The 19,123-nt window shown below is 34.1% G+C and overlaps 1 protein-coding gene across 1 annotated transcript in view; it reads right to left on the reverse strand.

The window, feature by feature from the left end:
- The window catches only part of ETNK1 (ethanolamine kinase 1), a 54,358-nt gene that overhangs the window by 17,001 nt on the left and 18,234 nt on the right, over nt 1–19,123 (reverse strand). Inside the window, exons 3-4 of the mRNA XM_005680753.3 lie at nt 10,736–10,876; nt 5,878–6,020 (exon numbers count right to left, since the gene is read on the reverse strand). Of these exons, the coding sequence (XP_005680810.1) occupies nt 5,878–6,020; nt 10,736–10,876 (284 nt within the window). The remainder of the gene's footprint in view (nt 1–5,877; nt 6,021–10,735; nt 10,877–19,123) is intronic.

Genomic DNA, 19,123 nt, shown 5'->3' on the forward strand with positions numbered 1-19,123 from the left:
TTATTTAGAGAAACATCCACATCACTATTAAAAACTAACAGCTCATATGGCATGACTATCTTGTTTTCTCAAAAGCTTTTTCTTTTATTACTATGTTTCTTTATCTTCACAGTAATGAAGTCCACTCTTACTGAGTTAAATAAATTGTTCAAATCTCAGTACAGTTTAAACAATATTTAAAGTACTTTAAAACCAAAAAAACGTTAATTAACTAAGGCTATATAATTCACACAATCCATTCATTTGGACTCCTTTACTTGTTGTTGTTAAGGAAAAAAGGATTAAAAGCAAAATAACCAATATGAGAACCTGAAAATGGTTCCAATTCACCCTACTTGCTCTACAGAGTTATGTAAGACAGGAAGAGAAGAGAGAAAAAGTAACCACGATTACACTCAAGTTGGCAAAATGTTTTCTCTCTTAGGCAGAAAAAGGAAGTATTCTATTCTGGGAAAGTTTCCTTTTATCTCTTTCTCTGAAGTCCAGTAACTTTACCCTGGACATGCACACCTTGACCACAGCACTCATCGTTCTGAATGTAAACATCCGTTTTCTTATCTGACTCCTCCATCGTTTCCTGGAGGGGCAGTTGGAGGGGCAGCAGGTCCCTTCCACCTTTCTTCATGCAATCCACAGAGCAAACCCTAGCACACAGGAAGTAGTCAAATGCTAGTGAAATATTAATAAATGGAAGTTTTGCAGAGAATGCTCAGACACAGTGATAACACATGTTTAAATGGGAGCAGGGGAGATAAGTACGAAACACTAAGGAACAAAGTATGGCATTTCTGACATTCTTATTCAAGTATATGGTTGAACATACAGCGGAAGTGAATGTATGAGTAAAGAAAAAAATCTAAACTAGTAACTATTTTAAGTAGCTCTTCCTTAATAGTTCAAGTTTTTACAGTCCATTTAAGTTTTTTATTATGTGAATTAGGGATATTTTACTTTATGCTAAATAGTGATTTAGACTACAAGGTTTAAAACAAAGTTAAGACTATCCTTCATAATAATTCTACCCTGGAAAATATACGCTAACAAATACGGTAACAAATTTTAATTTAAAAATAAAACAAAAAAAACACTTTTGTTAAAAATCAATAAAATAACCACAACAATGCTTTTTCATGAATAATAATAAAGTAAGAGTTAGAGTCAATCAACTCTAGAGTCGATCAATGGGTGAATGGTGACTCACCCATTTTCTAATTATATTGTTTAAAACTCTGAAGAAGAATCTAGCTTACTCTGTAATTGCCCAAGAAAGCTTTGTTTCCTAAATAGTTATACATTAGCTTCCTGCATTTGCTGACAGAAAAAAATAATCAATGGCAGCCATTTAAAGTTACATATTAGGTCTTAAGCTTTTTAGGAAGTTTTTATGAACAGGGGGCTTCCCTGGTGGCTCAGCTAGTAAAGAATCCACCTGCAATGCAGAAGACCTGGGTATGATCTCTGGGTTGGGAAGATCCCCTGGATAAAGGAAAGGCTACCCACTCCAGTATTCTTGCCTGAAGAATTCCATGGACTCTTATAGTCCATGGGGTCCCAAAGAATCAGACATGACTGAGCAAATTTCACTTTATGAATCAGGGAAAAGAAGAAACAAAACAGCCACCAGTAAACATTCTGACAGAGGATTAAGACATGAGACGACAAACTCAAAAGCTTTAGCGATTACTTCTGTCAGCAGCTAAAGGATTAGTTGAAATTAAAATACGAGATTTGAAGTCAGTTAATAAGCAATATTGAAATTTGTTCAACTTAGTATAAATTATTTTTAATTAACTGCTGATTAACTTAAAAGAAGACTGGTAAGTCTTATCATACAGTTCTGGAGCAAGAGTCACTGCTTTTGGTTTTATCATTATATAACAAATCCTATCATCGTATCATTAAGTATACTTTTCTTACCTTTTTAAGATGTCATTTCACTGAAGCCAAGGAATGGGACGCTGTCTTACCAACCACCTAATTCCTGGCACTGACTAACATTTCAAAAATCTTGACAACTACCATCAACTTCAGAAAGGAAGCTTACTCTTCTCCCATATTCCTGAGTCCTGTCAACTGACATGATGAAAACAAGTAGAAGCAGGATTTCTTCTGTGATGCCTACCAGTTCCTGTAACATTCACAGGTGAAAATGCCTACAAACTGCAGAGTACTCATAGTCTGTGTTTGTGTGGATATAAGTAAGTACAGCACACATATATATATGCATTTTTAACTTTAAATTAATCACTCGAATTATAGTTAAGATAAAATCTGTAAATTGCATTTAAAGACAATCTGAATTGTCATACTAAGCCATAAATCCTTCTGGCTTACAGTTACCATTTTTACTTTTTCAGAATCAAATACACTTTGTATAATACATCTCCTATGAACATAATACAGAGGTTGGCAAACAATGTGTCCTCAAGCCAAATTCAACCCAGTGCCTAACAATATATGGCTGTGTTTGTGCCACAACACAGAGCTTAATAGTGGAAACAGAGACTATAATATGGGATGAAAAGTCTGAAGTATGTACTACATAGCTCCTTACAGAAAGCTCCTTACAGTTTGCCAACTCTTATCACAGTATAATAGTTGCAACTGAGAGCTGTTAAGTACCTAGTCTGGTGCAATATGTGTTATATGCCTCATCTAAAATCTTGTCAGGAAGCATCTGGAGTAGCTATTATCTCTAGTCTCAAACAGAGCAAATAAAAGTTCTAGACTATCAACAGTATAAGCAGCACTTCCTAGAGTCTTAAGCCCATCCATGAAAATTTTTGTTCAGATGGTCTTGGATGGAGCCCAGATACCTACATTTTCCCCAAGTATCCTAGGTGATTCTGGTGCTGACAGTAAAGGATTAAATATAAACACTTAATGAAGATAAAGACGACTTCTTTAATACCACCTACTTCCATATGTGATTGAGCAGGGATCTGCACACAAGAGTGTTTGGTTCCAAAATCTATATTCCTTTTGACTTCTCTTTAAAGTTACTTAAGAGTTTGATTACTCTTTTAAGAGTAATGTATCTGCTGATAAGAGTTACTTAACAGATTTTTAATCTAGTTATACGATATAAAAATCTAAGTTATTATAGCTGAAAAGTACATGCAGAGACCAACATGATCCAATATACATTCATAAAGTTTAAAATTTGTACTTTCAAGAAATTAAGAGTCTGAAATACACTATATCTTATTACTTTATATATATCATAGGTGGGTACAAAATGGTGAAGCCCTGAGCTCAAATCACATGAACGACTTATCAAGTGATAACAAATCAAACATTTGTGAACATACTATGTAACTTAATCATTTATTCTATGTAGAAACCATTTTAATTCTGAAAGACTTAAAACTTGGGATTTCAGATGCTACAAGGCAGTAAGGTAAAAAACTCTGCAGTCCATGCTTCTAATTTCAATGAGCCTCCTGATGGTACAATTTTAAGTACTAATGCTATGCTACTGCTCAAATACATATATTCTTTGCTTATTAAATTCACTAAATTTATATAATTTACCTTTTTTAAAAGTATGAGGCAAGTTACTTCTCCTTATAACTAAAGACAATATGTCATAACCACATTACTTCAAAACCATTAGCTCCTAATTCAAAACAAGTAAGATAATAGCAGGATAAGATAATAAAAAATAAAAACAAGCTTCTTGCCACATTTTCATGAGTTTCAGATTTTACCTGAACAACATTCCAAACATGTTTTCTTAATGCTTATGTATCAACTAATCACATAGAAATTTATTTTTTTAATGGATGCCGCAAAGTCCAAAGTAGCCTTCCTAATGAACAGTATAAAACCATTGGTAAGAAGAAAAAAAAAAAAACATTGTAAGAAAAGATAACAGAATATTTTCATAACTAACACACAAACATAACCACAAAGACAAGAAGAAACAAATGGTACATAATAGACTCCTATGACGAAGCGCAAACTCTAAAAACAGTATCAACGTATTTACACTTGTTAAACTGTGAGCTTTATTCTTCAATGTAGGGAAGAAAAATTAGACACAAAAGTATGATTTAGGTAACTCCTGGTAAAACAAAAAATGACAAGAAGTTTGAACTTTTAAAGCCAGGATGAAGCATAAATATTTTATTTGAAAATAGGATAACTTTTCATATCACTAATCAGCAGTTTAGATAGCCAACTAGTTAAATAAAAAAGCAAAAATTCATGTTTTATACCTAAAACATAGTAATCTGATTTTTTTGGTCCCTTTTATTTATCAATTAAGTTTGTTTGGTGAAATGAATATGCAAAAGAAACTTATAAAATAAAAATGTGAAAAGTTAAAATTATATTCCAAAGGAAATAAGAGATTCTCTTAATTAACTTGCAGTTAAAAATAAAGCTGAGTGTCCACTTCAAATGTCAGATGAAGGCCCTTACTTGAAATTCCATTATATAATATAATGTGTTATTAGGTCTTGCACTGAACTTAAAAGATAATACATCACTTTAATGAATAACTAATATTCTTGTTTCACAAATGGCATTGAGATTTGGTTACTATTATACAATGTAGTACATATATACTGTAACAATTATAGGTAATAAATGGATAACAATAAATTAAAGGACACTGTCAAGTACTTAATGTTTTAGGGTACACTGGAAGTTTTTAAAAAATATTATTCCATAGACTTCAAGACATTCACAACAGAGATGTTAGCTCAAAATTTTTTTAGACTCTAATCCAGATTAAAATATCAAATATAAAAGGGACTTAAGCATGTTTTGAAAATATTGGCTTCAGTCTACCATCCTTGACAGTGTTCTTTGTTTTTCAAGTTGAAGTCAGTTATAAATATTACAAGCTTTTGCATTAGAACAGTCTCAACTTATAATTAGATAAGAATGGTCACAAATAGTAATTTGACATAATATGACCACTTAATCAGAATTGTTTGGCTTCAGTATCTTCAAAAAGCACACTTATAATTCAAAATAATCTTCCAACTGTAATATTTATCTTCAAAACTGGTTTCCTACAAAATGCAATAGCTTCAAAGTTTCAGACAGACTTTTTGAATTAACACTAATCTTTCAACCAAAATTGTGTCTTTTAAATTTCAGTGTAGTATATTGAAGGGCATCTACCATTTTAGCAACCAAACCTCAAACCACTTTATCCAATATTATACAATCATGTGTTTCTTAAATATGAAAACATAAGAGGATTTGAATACAGCAAGATAAAAACAATCCCCAAAAATATTTCACCAAAATGTATCACTGTCCTCCTCAAAAACTGTTAAGACAATTTACTAAAGTGTCTTGATTATTACTTCAGTAGATAAAATTTCAGCAACTACAAAATAAAATTTCCTCCATCTGTGGCTTATTTCCTTAGCATCAAAATATCTAACAAGTCAGTAAAATAAACAGGTAATAGGAAACCTGGATACATTTTTAATACTCTATCCACCCCCAACACTCAGAATATTTCTATATTTATAAAACAGTGCAATGTCAGTTGGTTTTTCAATAACCCTCATTACAAGCAGGTGCATTTTCAAACCACGAATTACCAAATATTTACAATTAAATTTATAAACAGTCATGTCATCATTTTTCACTTAAAACTCTAACAGAAACCAAAAACTATTTCTAATAAACCAATTCTAAGAAACACATTTTATACAACTATGCAGAAAATATGTATTCCTAATATAGCACAGTTACCATGACTTTGTAACCAAAAGAAAACACTTCAGTCTTCATACATGTTTTTAACCCTTACATTTGAATTAAATTTATTGATTGATACAAAGATCAAAGGACTGTTATAAACACAAAGGAAAAAAAAAACTTTACTTACTGCTAAAGTCAGATACCTACCTTGTTTCTCATTGTAGATTATATTCTTACACAACAGGTCATTATGGCAAAGCACAACAGGTGAGCCCAGGTTGGAAAGAATCTTCTTCATCCAAGTCATTTCTTCCTGAAGAATCTGAGAGCTTGGGATATCACTTAAGAACCTTTCAGTTAAAAAAAAAAAAAAAAGTTACATCTTGTTTATATTAATGACAACATGTTTTTTTAAGTTTCCCTAAGCAACTCCGGGAGTTGGTGATGGACAGGGAGGCCTGGAGTTGGTGATAGACAGGGAGGCCTGGCGATTCATAGGGTCGCAAACAGTTGGAAACGACTGAGCGACTGAACTGAACTGAAGGAATAAAACCTTTTATTTTCTTTTTGGTCACATAAAACTTTTTTCCTTTCAGTTTTAAGATATAATTGACACACACAGCCCTATTGAAGGTGTACAAAATAAAATTTGACTTACCTACATAATGAAATGATTACTACAATAAGGTTAAGTATCCATCATCTCATACAGATACAAAATAAAAAGAAATATTTTTCTCTTGTAATGAGAACTCATGTTCTTAACAACTTTCATACATAACAATGTAACAATATAACAAAAGTTGTTACAATATAACAACTTTCATAAATAACATAGCAATGTTACTTTACCATGTTGCATATTACATCCCTAGTGCTTATTTATTTTATATCTGGAAGTTTGAACCTTTTGCCTACTTTCATCCAATTCCCCCTTCCCCACACCCCATCTTTGGTAACCACAGATCTGATCTCTTTTTGTCTGAGTGAGTTTGTTTTTGAAATATAAATGACCTACAATACTGTTACTTCCTGGTGTATGACACAGTAATTTGGTATTTCAATACATAACAAAAAATCTATTTTTAATAAGTTCTTTCTATTTAAATGTAGACTTCTGAATTAAAACAGGCCAATTATTCTAAGATTAGAATAAAGAAAATCCATTATAAACAACTTTACTATGAATAAAAAGAAACTGAACAAGACACCTAAAATGCAGGGCATGAAAGTAAAAAGTGCATCAATACAAAACAGGGCAGGGAAGAATATACATGTCTAACAGCTGACGTTTACTAACACTATTCTTCTCAATGTTTTATATTTATCTCCACTCTACAGATGGGGGAAACCAAGACACATAGTTTAATAAAAAAAGTTTAAGTATTTAAAGTCACAAAGATAACCTATTAAAGAACTAAAACATCTATCTCAAGCTTGGAAGGGTGAATGTCATATAAATTAGTTAAAGTCACATTTGAAAGTCAACAGATATATTTGGGTTTCCAGGTGGCTCAGCAGTAAAGAATCCACCTGCAGTGCAAGAGCTGCAGGAGACTTGGGAAGATCCCCTGGAGGAAGAAATGGCAGCCCACTCCAGTATTCTTGCCTGGAGAATCCCATGGAGAGAGGAGCCTGGCGGGCTACAGTCCACAGCGTCGCAAAGAGAGACATGACTGAAGTGACTTTGGATGCACGCATGCAGATATTATCTATTGCTGACAAATCAACTCATTATTATATGATAATCATCAACCATATAAACATTATGATACTATCATATGATAACCATATCATAGAATATTCATCTTTACAGAGAATTGCCTCAGTAGTTAGACTGTGAAGGATGAGAGTTTGACAAGAAGGATTGGTGATTATGGCTTTTTATCCTGTACTCTTTTCTGTACTATTTATTGTGCCATATTTGTAATAATAAAAATACAATGGAACAAAAATAGTGTGCTGCTATTAATTCCTCAATAGCACCATCAGGCTTACAAAATTGCTGTTCCTCCTCTTCTTCCCTAAAGCTTCAAGACAAGTTCTCTTCATTCTTTCTCTATACAGTCTCTCAGATTACCCCTTTCATTTTACAATACAATAAACAATCTGTATCAGAGTTTACTTTAATGAATCTGCCTATTCACTGTTCTCCCAACTGCTGCATTCTCTTCTACACATAGCTTCCAACAGAGATCCGTAAAATGGTGTAATTATTCAAGAATTTATTTTAAAAGTACCGAGTTGAATGGAAATAATAGGACTCAAAGGATTATTAATAATCACAATCATGTACAGACAAAAAGGAATGAAAGGAAACATGAAAAATATTTTTACTATTAATTATTTTTAATACTTTAGTTGTGTATTTTCTATTGGGGCAAGGATCTTTCGTTATCTACCATAGGGCATCTCCAGATTTATCACTAACCTCAAGAATTTAAAGTAACCTCTGAATAATAAATTTTTAAAATAGCAGCTAACATTTATTTAGCACTTAAATGCACAAGCACTGTTCTAAGATATGTGTATATACTGAATCAATCCGCACAAAATCTCTAAAACGTAAACATCCTACCCTTGTTATTTCCATTTTACAGAAAAGGAAACAGGTAACGTGTCCAGGGTTACACAGCAGAACTGAGATTTGATCCCAGGCAGTCTGGCTCCAGAGTCTTGTACTCTTAATCCATACAATATCATACTCCCTCTCAACACTGCACCACTGCTAGCTTCATTATTTTAAAGTGACTTTTTTCCTGAAATCTTTCAATAAAATTGTTATTTCAAAGGTGGATTTTTTTTTTGTTTGTTTTTATGTGATCATTTTCTGAATATCCAGCACCATGGACAAACTTTCAGATGTCTGTCTCTCCCAGTTTACAGGGTACAATATCCCTGTCCATTCAGAGTCTGACAAACTGTGTGCAAACAAAGCACACACAGAGTGAGCCAAACTAATCTTTTGAAATAATCAACTTTAATTTTTCCTAATGAATTATAAAAAATAAAACAAAACAAGGAAAAAAAAATCCACAGGTCCTGCTTACCTCTGTCGTTCTTAAAGACTTCCTGAATACAAAAGTGGAAGTCTTCATGTACATTTTAGATATAAAGACAAAGTAAGATTTGCAATTTCTCTACTAATATTAATAACATTATGTAAAAACATGCTTGGTGTAGTTTCTGAGGCATGTATCACAGGTTATTTCAGAGGGTCCCAGCAGGACTGTGCTCTCTTTGTTAGGAGCAGTCAAGATGGTAAGTAGGAAGACTGAGCTCACCTGCTCCAGCGGACACATCAAAATTACAACTACCGACAGAGGTACTAATGAGGACAAAGACCAGAAGACTAGCACAGAAGATTTTTTAAAGGTAGAATGGAGAAGTCACAGTAAGACAAGTAGAAGGGGCAGAGATGCCGTACAATGAAGACCCACACCCCTGGGTGGGCAACCTACAAATGGGAGTATAATTACAATTGCAGAGGTTCTCCACATGGAGAGACAACAAGCCGCATCTCTGGCTCCCTAGCCCAGGAATCCTACACTGGGAAGGCTGGCTCCTAGAACATTTGGCTTTTTAAGGGCACACTTTCAGGAGAACCAGAGGGCTGTGGGAAACAGACTCCACTCTTAAAGGGCAGATACAATATCCCACATACTCTGGGATCCAGGGCAGAAACAGTCATCTGAAAGGAGCCTGGGTCACACCCACCTGCTGACCCTCAAGAGCCTCCTGATAAGGCAAGAGGCAAACGAAGCTCCCCCTGGGCTCACAGGCACTGGCAGCAGCCATTCTGGGAGCTCATTCTACCAGGAGGACACTGGTCCTGGCAACCACCACTGTGGAATCCTCCCTCTAGCTCAGTGGCACCAGGACCCACCCCGCTCTAGCTGATAAAGTTTCAGGACACCCTGGGCCCCTACCGCAGCCATCCAGGGATCTTGCCCCACCCACCAGCAAGCTGATACCAGCTTCCAGGACACCCTGGACCCCAAAGCCAGCTGTGCTTGAACCAGCCCTGCCCACTGGAGGTCTGATACCTACTTTGAGGAACCTCAGGGCTGTGCAGCCAGAGACCCTGGGACCTGACTCCACCCAGACAGCAGACCAGCTCTAGGCCCAGGAAGCTCCAGGACCTGGGCCCTGTCCACCAGAGGCCCACACTAGACTGAGGATCTGTAGCCCCACAACCACCGACCCCAGACCCAGTTCTGCCCACCAGAGAGCCAGCCTGGCCCCCTTAACACTGCTGTACATTATACATGAAAAGTTGAGAGAGTAAAACCTAAGAGTTCTCATCACAAGGAAAAAAAAATTTTTTCTATGTCTTTATTACGAGATGACAGATGGTCACTAAACTTATTGCAGTAATAATTTCATAACATATAGAAATCAAACCATTATGCTGTGTATCTCAAACTTATTCAGTGCTGTGTGTCAATTATATCTCAATAAAACTGGAAGAAAAAAAAACTTGTTTAGATTCTAAATTCTGATTTACACATTTATCTTTATAGGAAATGAAATATCTTAGTTACTTTGAACCTGAAGTCCTACAAAATCTGAGACTCCAGTAAAAGAACTTTCAATCTCATTATATGAGATTTTAAAAGTCATAATAAACTAAGACAACCCAAACCTTTTCACACTTCAATGACTACACTGCCCCAATGTAGATCTCTAGGCCCATTCAAAGCAGCCTTCCTTTGGACAGAAAGAATTGCTTTAAAAAGGTCTCTATGGTCAATTCACACTAATATACCCAATAACAGTAACCTTTATATTATGTTTACTGCCAAATAAATGTTCTATATTTGTTTCTTGGCTCCCCACTTCCCCAGTTTTATAGGGACTGATTTTTTTTTTTGAGCTGACTGGGGAAGAAAGCAGATTTCTGTAGTGCCTTCTGAGAGTTAAATGAATTATTGCTTATTTTACTTAAATGCAAAGAGATAAACAAAATCAGATTTTACACACCTTACAGTTATCTTCGAAACCCTATATATATATATAGCAAAACAATGTAAAACATAATTTCAAATGAAAAAAGTAATTCTACCTTTTATTAATGTCTTCATCTGCAAATCCTGTGGGAATGAGAGAGAAATATTTTCCCATCTTTAGCCACAGGTTAGATTTGGGAATCCAGCCATTGTGTGCATGAATAGCATGGATTTTAGCAAGCTGACGAGCTATTAGCCTGTTTAAAAACAAAACAGCATAAAAAGGAAAGTGTTATGCACCATACAGTTCATATTTACTCAAACTAAAACAATTAGGGTGCTTTTATCATATAACATGATTTCTTTTTACCTTACATAAGATTCAAAATAATATGGCAAGTCAACTCTCACTAGAAAAGGTAAACATTTAAAATATAAGTAGGAAGAAATACCTAAAATTAATATAGCAATTATAGTTCAAAAGGGATTGAGTGGCAGACTATTTTGATTATACAATGTTGGCAACCAGCAGAAGAATACACAACTATAAATGATTTCAAGGCACACATTAGACATTAATTACCAATACATTTAAATTACACTGAGTCATATTAATTTTGAGCCTTTGAAGTCACTGAAGTTAAAGGGCAAAGAGGACTAAAAGGTAAATGGGCAGATAAAAAGGTTCTATGAGTTAATTTCTGAAGGGGGGTGTTAACAAATTCTCTGAACAAATGTTAGGATTTTATGATGTCAATTAATCTTGATATAATGAAAAAATAATGTGAAGCTGTGTGTATTTATGTCCACACTATCTTTTTATCTGTAGAACCTAGTACAGCAAATGCTAATGGAGGAATAAGCATACTACATAGAAATAAGAACTAAATTAATATTCAGTCCATAGAACTGTAGGTAAAAAAGTGACAATAATCTATAAAAAAAGAACTTAAAACTGGCAAATCTTCAACACTACAATCTAATGTAACATCCCTCAAAGTAAAGTCCTAGGTCTTAAAATACAGCACCACCAAGGAATTTCTGAAGTTCTACCTTGCATCTACTGAATCACAAACTCTAGGGGTAGGCCCTAGCACTCTGCATTTTAAACAAGATTTCCAGGTGATTCCAATTCACTGTGTAATTTGAGAAGTACTGACTTAATGTTCCAATTCTGCTTTTGAAGTCACCGAGGTTAAACGGCAAAAGAGACTAAGGTAAAAAGGTAAGTGGGCAGATTAACAGGTTCTATGACTTAATTTCTATATCTTATGTTAACAAACATTAGCTGGCCTATGTACTAAAATTGATCTTTGGAAACTTAAAGAAAAAAGAAAAAAAAGCCTGGGTATTACCCCAGAAATTAAATGGTTTGGGGTGCAGCCACGGCATCAAGGTATTTTAAAAGCTTCTCAGATGACGTGAATACGCAAAAATCACTTTAAGCACACAGGGAATCTAGTATTGTAGTTATCGCTCACCAATCTGTAATAAAGTAACAGTTTTATTATGTTTTCATACTATAGTGAATATTCTTATCTACTTAGTTTTTAATAAGATTCCTGATTTTACTTTGGAAAAACTTCCATGCCTCTTACTTTTAGTTCATGTGGTTCCTTCAGAGCTGATCTCCATCCTAACCCCCTATCCCAGCTGCACCACTAACTTCAGGAGTGAAGAGATATCAGACTTGCCCAAAGCACTCCATCCTGCATGCCAGAGTGATTGGTTCAGGGTATTTTACCCAAGCTCAGGCTAAAAGGATTTGATCCCAAAACTTCTACTGAAGCTACTGACTTTGGGTGAAGCCATCAGAAAAAGAGGAACACACCCTCACACACACACACACACACACGCACACTGCGCAAATTGATTAGATAAGTCTGCAACTGCTAGTAATTATAATTGTCACTCTTCAGAAAAGTTTGCCAGAAAAAAAAAGCTAACATACAATAAAATAGACAGCAACACTCCTCATGACAGACACTATTAGAGCCCCTGGATCCACCCATACTTGAACTTAGTATTCTCAGATATAGACACCAACAAATTCCTTCTTCTTTGAGCCTGTCTGAATTTTCATATTATTATCCTCAATAAGAGTCCTGATGCAGCTCAGAAGTGTTTAGTCATTACTGCAAGTGAGTTCCAGTTTTACTACAAGAAATGTTCAATGCTTTGTTTGAAAGAACATAGCATTAAAGAACCAACCAATTGACTAATATTCTTCATCTTTCCATTTAGATGATTTAATTCAGCTGATTTTTGATGTTCGACGATCTGAAAAATATTTCACAGTGGGGGTAATGCTTAATGCTTGTAAGAAGCAGACAATTGTTACTGGTCTGACAGTACTTGAAGCAACAAAATGAGGCTTATGGGACATAGCCCTCACAGATCTGTCTTTGATGCACAATGCTGTAACTGAATTCACTGTTTCCCTATTGATTCTCCCCTGTACCCAGATACAGAAATTGGTCAGTTTCGCTTGTCTTCAGAGCACTACTGGACTTTACTATCGAATTAAAAATGAGTAACAAAGTATTTGTAATTCTGTTCTTTAACCTACCTAAATTTTTAAAGAGAAACCTCCTAATATTGTTACTCTTAAGCTTAAAGACTACATGTAGATCATATCCAGCCAGTTCTTCAGCCTAAAGACGCTGCAAGTGTCATGTCTGACACATTGAATATTTTTCTTCTCGTGAGACATTCAATATTTTTCTCCTTCTACTGTTTTCTATTTTGAAAAATAAGTATGATGAGGTTTCACTGTAACTGAGTTAATATTTGCTTTTGGCCTTTATTTTGATGATTAAGTTATGATTCTACCTATGGATGTTGAAGTTATTTAAAAGGAGAGGCAAAAGGTATCTTATCTGAGAATATCTTTTGCCTTTAAGGCACTGCATTCTTGTCTAAAATGGAAAACCTTGCTGATTTGAGAATAAAACTAAGTATGCAACCATGTGAAGAATAAATCGCATTTTGATTAAAAAAAAAAAAAGAATCCTAATGCATTACCAAAATATTAAAATCCATGATCTTTTCAGGTATGTGTGTTTTGGTTCATACCTCTCAAATTACCAAATAATCATTTTTTATAAATAATTATTGCTTGAATGACCTTAAGACCACATATTCTATAAGAATACAGAATAAAAAAATCTATTTTTATTATCAATCTCTCATATAGTATTTGCATTAAAAAGCTAGACCCCCTAAAAGTGCTATAAATAAACATATAGCACTTTAAGCACTAAGAAACTTCATTAAAAAGACCAAGTGATAATTAAAGTGCAAATAAACACATATATTTATATACACGTGCACACAGGTGTATGTATACATAAACTGGTTTTAAACTTTAAGCGAGGGAGTTGGGACAAGAGGTCTGAACAAAAGTAATCCATGTTACACAGAACTCAAGGAGAAATCTATATCAACAGAACATTATGACCTAAAACTGTTTACCCAACAAATGAGACCAATGATTTCAGAGAAGGGTCACGTATTAAAATAGATACTTAAATTTGTATTTGCTGTTTTAAAAATAAATAATAATGTCATTTTTCATTGTTTTACCCCAGAGTTTATATGAGACTGATTTGAAAACCAAAAAATGTAGTTTCAGAAGTTCTCCAAATATAAGTTATTCAGCTACGAGTGACTGAAATGACAATTCTACAGTAAATAGAATGATCATAACTCCAAAGGGCTCTTACATGTTAACAGAATCTGTCGAATAGCTGCTATAAGAAAAAGCACCTACTAATTTGAGAATCTTGACTTTTTGGGCAGAAAGATGGCTAACTAGAGCTGGGCCAGGATTTGAACTGATTATATGATGCAAAGGCCACTGTCTTTCCACCACAGTATACTGCAGTAACACTGCACAGAATTAGCAAATCACTGCATTTCTGAGTCTCTGGGTTCTAACAAGGAAAGCCAAATTACTCATGTAATCTTAAAATCTCTCCTTCATATCTAAGAAGGGATGTCTGTAAATAAAAGAAAAAAATTTATATAAACATCCACTCAGTTTAGAGATTTAAGTTCAATAATGACAATAGGAATTTCACATTTTTATTCATATACAAGGCTCCTGTAAACTAACTTCCCATCTCATATCAATTTCCTACTAGTCATAATAGAAATATTAAATATACATGATCTATGGACTAAAAGAGGCAAAGTTTTCCAAATGATACTGATTTTTATCAAAAATCAGCAACTATTTTCATCTTTGAGTAAATTTCTGAAATTACAAGTGAAATTATAAAAACTATATTATGTGAAATTTTAAAAATACTGTTAGATAATGAGATACATATCTACCTAAACGGAAAACAAACTATTAATTACCAACATACAAGAGCAAAATTAGTATTTTCAAACAAAGCTATATCAAAACTTAAGAGCTAATGATTAGTATCTTCTAAAGTAAATTATAGATATCTTTGTCCTTTCTAAAGGTGCACTGTCAAAATAGTATTTGATTATACAAGGGACGATGTTAATATTAAATGATAAGATCATGCTTATATAACAGGTAAAAATATATTCAGAATATTATTTAAATGTTTTATAGCATTTTCCTATGTAATTTTTTTAAAATAGCAGCAAATAATAATAGTATAGTTGAGATTGCTTTATTAATACTACTGATCAATACTATCACTAGGTTATCCTACAAGAGGCAAACACCATGCCTTATTCTTCTCTCTTAGCATTCAGCACTAAAAGGAGGTACTTAATAGATACTTGATGAATAAGAATCATCATCTTGGTAACAGATTCAGGGTACATTTAGAAACTTACCACAGGATTCTACCACTACTGGAGTTATCCTCAGGTGGATTAAAATCTATCCTGGATTTTTTTTTAATCTCATATAATACCAGTTGTGCCGAAATTAACGCAGATCTACAGAAAGACAAAGTGACCATCCATTTGAAACACTGCCTGTTCTTTGACAAGACATAACTTGTATAATAAGTCTTGTCTTTTTTTTTTTTTTCTCAAAATTTAGAATTTAAGCTAATTTCTACAGGTCTTAGAACTACTGGTCTATCGTCTCTGTAGCAAAATTAACAAGGAAAGGAAGAAAATCTATTATACAAATATCCTCATGGAAATAACAAACATAGTTAAACTGCAAGCACAGCAACTACATACTTAAAAACCAGGCTTTGCTAAGAGATTTTAAAAATTAAATAAGTCCTATTTACAAGTTCCATACTCATCTGAAATTTTTAATAAATTGGGTCTTGAAAAAAAAACCAACATGCAATTTGTGAAGGATGGCTTTGTTAGGAAAATTTATGGTTTTTCACTTGTAACTAAATTCAACACATTTGCAGAACACAAAATCAACACATAAAATATGCTGCAAATCTACATTATCAATGAACAACATTCTCCTCAAAAAGGAGATTAAGCAAAACAACTCCATTTACAATAGCATCAAAAAGAATAAAATGCTTAAAAATAAATTTATCCAAGAAGGCAAAAAAAGTTCCATACAAAACATTGCTGAAAAAAAATTAAATACAGAATTAAATGGAAAGATATCCCATTTGTGGACTAGAAGACTTAAAATTGCTATAATGTCAATACTAGCCAAAGTGATTCATAAATTCAATACTATCCCTACCAAAATCCTAATAGAATTTCTTACATTAAACAGAAAAAAAAAAAAACCCTAAAATTCAAATGTAATTTTAAGGAATCCCAGACAGATTAAAAACAAGTTAAAGAAAAAAGAATAAAGTTAGAGGTCTCACATTTCCTGATTTCAAAACTTATTACAAAGCTACAGTTATCAAAACAGAGTGGTACTGGCATATCACAAGACACACAGAGCAACGGAATAGAGCCCAAAACTAAACCCCCCAGTTTATGAGCAAATGATTTTCAATAAGGATGCCAAGACTATTCAATGGCAGAGGACAGTTTTCTCAACAGATGGTGCTAGAAAAACAGAATATCCACATGTAAAAGACAGAAATTCCTTAATCCTTTCCTTAAATCATACACAAAAATTAACCTGAAATGGATCAAAAATATAAATGTAAGAGCTAAAACTATAGAACTTTTAGAAGAAAATACAAGGGAAAAGCTTCATGACGCTGGACTTGCTAACAATTTCCTGGATATGACACCAATAGCACAGATGACAAAAGCAAAAACAAACAAACTGGCCTACATACATCAATTTTTTTTTTCCCCCAGATGGGCAGGTGGCAGGTTAAGTAAGCAAGAGAACTTACATATAAGGCTTGTCTTGGGTAGCTGCAGGAGAAATACATCTACCTGCCTGCCAGAATCATAGAAGTTTATACAGAAGTCTTAACGGAGTTCAGTAATGTATGCCATCCAGACAGTCTCAACAACACCTCATTCTCTCAAGGCTCTAGCCTCGAAAATAGCTTCCACTGGGGGAACAGTGAGCAGAGGACACATTCCAAGGGCAGGGGAGGGGGTGCTGCTGCTAAGTCACTTCAGTCGTGCCCGACTCTGCGACCCCATAGACGGCAGCCCACCAGGCTCCCCCGTCCCTGGGATTCTCCAGGCAAGAACACTGGAGTGGGTTGCCATTTCCTTCTCCAATGCATGAAAGTGAAGAGTGAAAGTGAAGTCGCTCAGTCATGTCTGACTCTTCACGACCCCATGGACTGCAGCCCACCACGCTCCTCCGTCCATGGGATTTTCCAGGCAAGAGTGCTGGAGTAGGGTGCCATCGCCTTCTCCAGGGAGGGGGTGAGGAACCTCCTACTGTGTGAGTACAGCCCAGGGGGTCAACTGGTGGTCACATCCCCTTGATGACCTCTTCCAACAATTGCAGAGGTTGTTAGTGATCAACAAAACAATCCACGTACATCCAAATTTAAAACTGTGCATTAAAGGGCAAAATCAACAGAGTGAAAAGGCAACCCATAGAATTAAATAAAGTATTTTTAAGTCATATATATGATATGGGGTTAATATTCAGATTATCTAAGTACTCTTACATCTTGACAACAAAAAATAATCCAATTAGAAAACTGGAAGAGGACCTGAATTGACATTTCCCCCAAGAAGATACACAAATGGCCAACAGGCATAAGAAAAGATGCTAAATGTGACTAACTATTAGGGAAATAGAGATCAGAATCACAATGAGATACCATCTCCTTATAATTGGGATGGCTACTATCAAAATAATAATAATATGTCAGCAAGGACTTGGAAAAACTGGACCCTGTGCACTGCTGGTGAGAATGGAAACTGGTATAGGTGCTATGGAAAACAGTATGGCAGTTTCAAAAAAAATTAAAAATAGAATGACTGTATGATCAAGCAATTCTGATAATATATCCTAAAGAACTGAAAACAGGGTCTAAAAAAGCGTTTGCTCACCCACATTCATAAGAACATTATACATAACAGCAAAAAAAGTAGTAATAACCCAATGTTCATCCATGAATTAGTGAGTAAACAAAACATAGCCTACACATACAATGGAATATTATTCAGCCTTTAAAAAAAGGAAGGAAACTCTGATACATGCTACAACATGGATGAAGACATTAAGCTAAGTGAAATAAGCCAGTCACAAAAAGACAGAAGTAACACTAATATAAGGTATCCAGAGCAGTCAAATTCATACAGACAAAAAGGAGTATGGCTGCCAAGGGGGCAGTAGGGGAGAATGGGAAGTTGTTGCTTTTGTATATAAAATTTTAGTTTTGCCAGACGAAAAGAACTGTGGAGACTGTTTGCAAAACAATGTGAATGTACTTAACACTATGCAACTGCATACTTAAAAATTAAGATGGCAAATTATGTTACATGTATTTTATTACAATTTAAAATAAAAATGTTAAATAATATAAATGGTCATAAAAAAGAATACAGTTCTTAAAAAGACTTGATTAGAACTCAATTATTTTCTATTGGCTAATTTTATATACAACAAGAAAAACAATTAGGTAATAAAAAATTAAGATTTCTTATTTTCACTATCACAGATGGTCCTTCTTCTATGTAGTCTCAATAAGATAAGGTTTTACTGTACTAACATCAAGGCAAATGCTACTTTAAATTCCATACTCAATAAACCCAAATGTTTGAAAACCTCAAGGCTGCAGAGAATTTCTTCAAATACCTACTAATACTCACTAGTTGCTCCTTTCTTGGAAACTTTTTAAAAACTGTAACAATAACAGGCATTTTTTGAAATTGAAAAAATAGATCCCCAATCCTACCTTCCCAACAGAATTTATTTTTTAAAAACTCCTTTCAGTTTTTTACATAAACAAATTACTGATTGTAGCCACAGTTTAACTAGTAAGCTGATTTTTTCTTAGTCCTACATCAGACATTTTGTATGTTTTAGACAACATTCAATATTAACATAACATTTATTTGTGCTAATGTACCTTTGTTATATTCAAATATGAGTTGTTATCACACAACCAAGCCATATGACTTTCTTTTATGACTTACTATATATTGCCCTA

The sequence above is a fragment of the Capra hircus genome, chromosome 5 (assembly GCF_001704415.2).
Source record: "Capra hircus breed San Clemente chromosome 5, ASM170441v1, whole genome shotgun sequence".
NCBI classification, from domain to species: Eukaryota; Metazoa; Chordata; class Mammalia; order Artiodactyla; family Bovidae; genus Capra; species Capra hircus.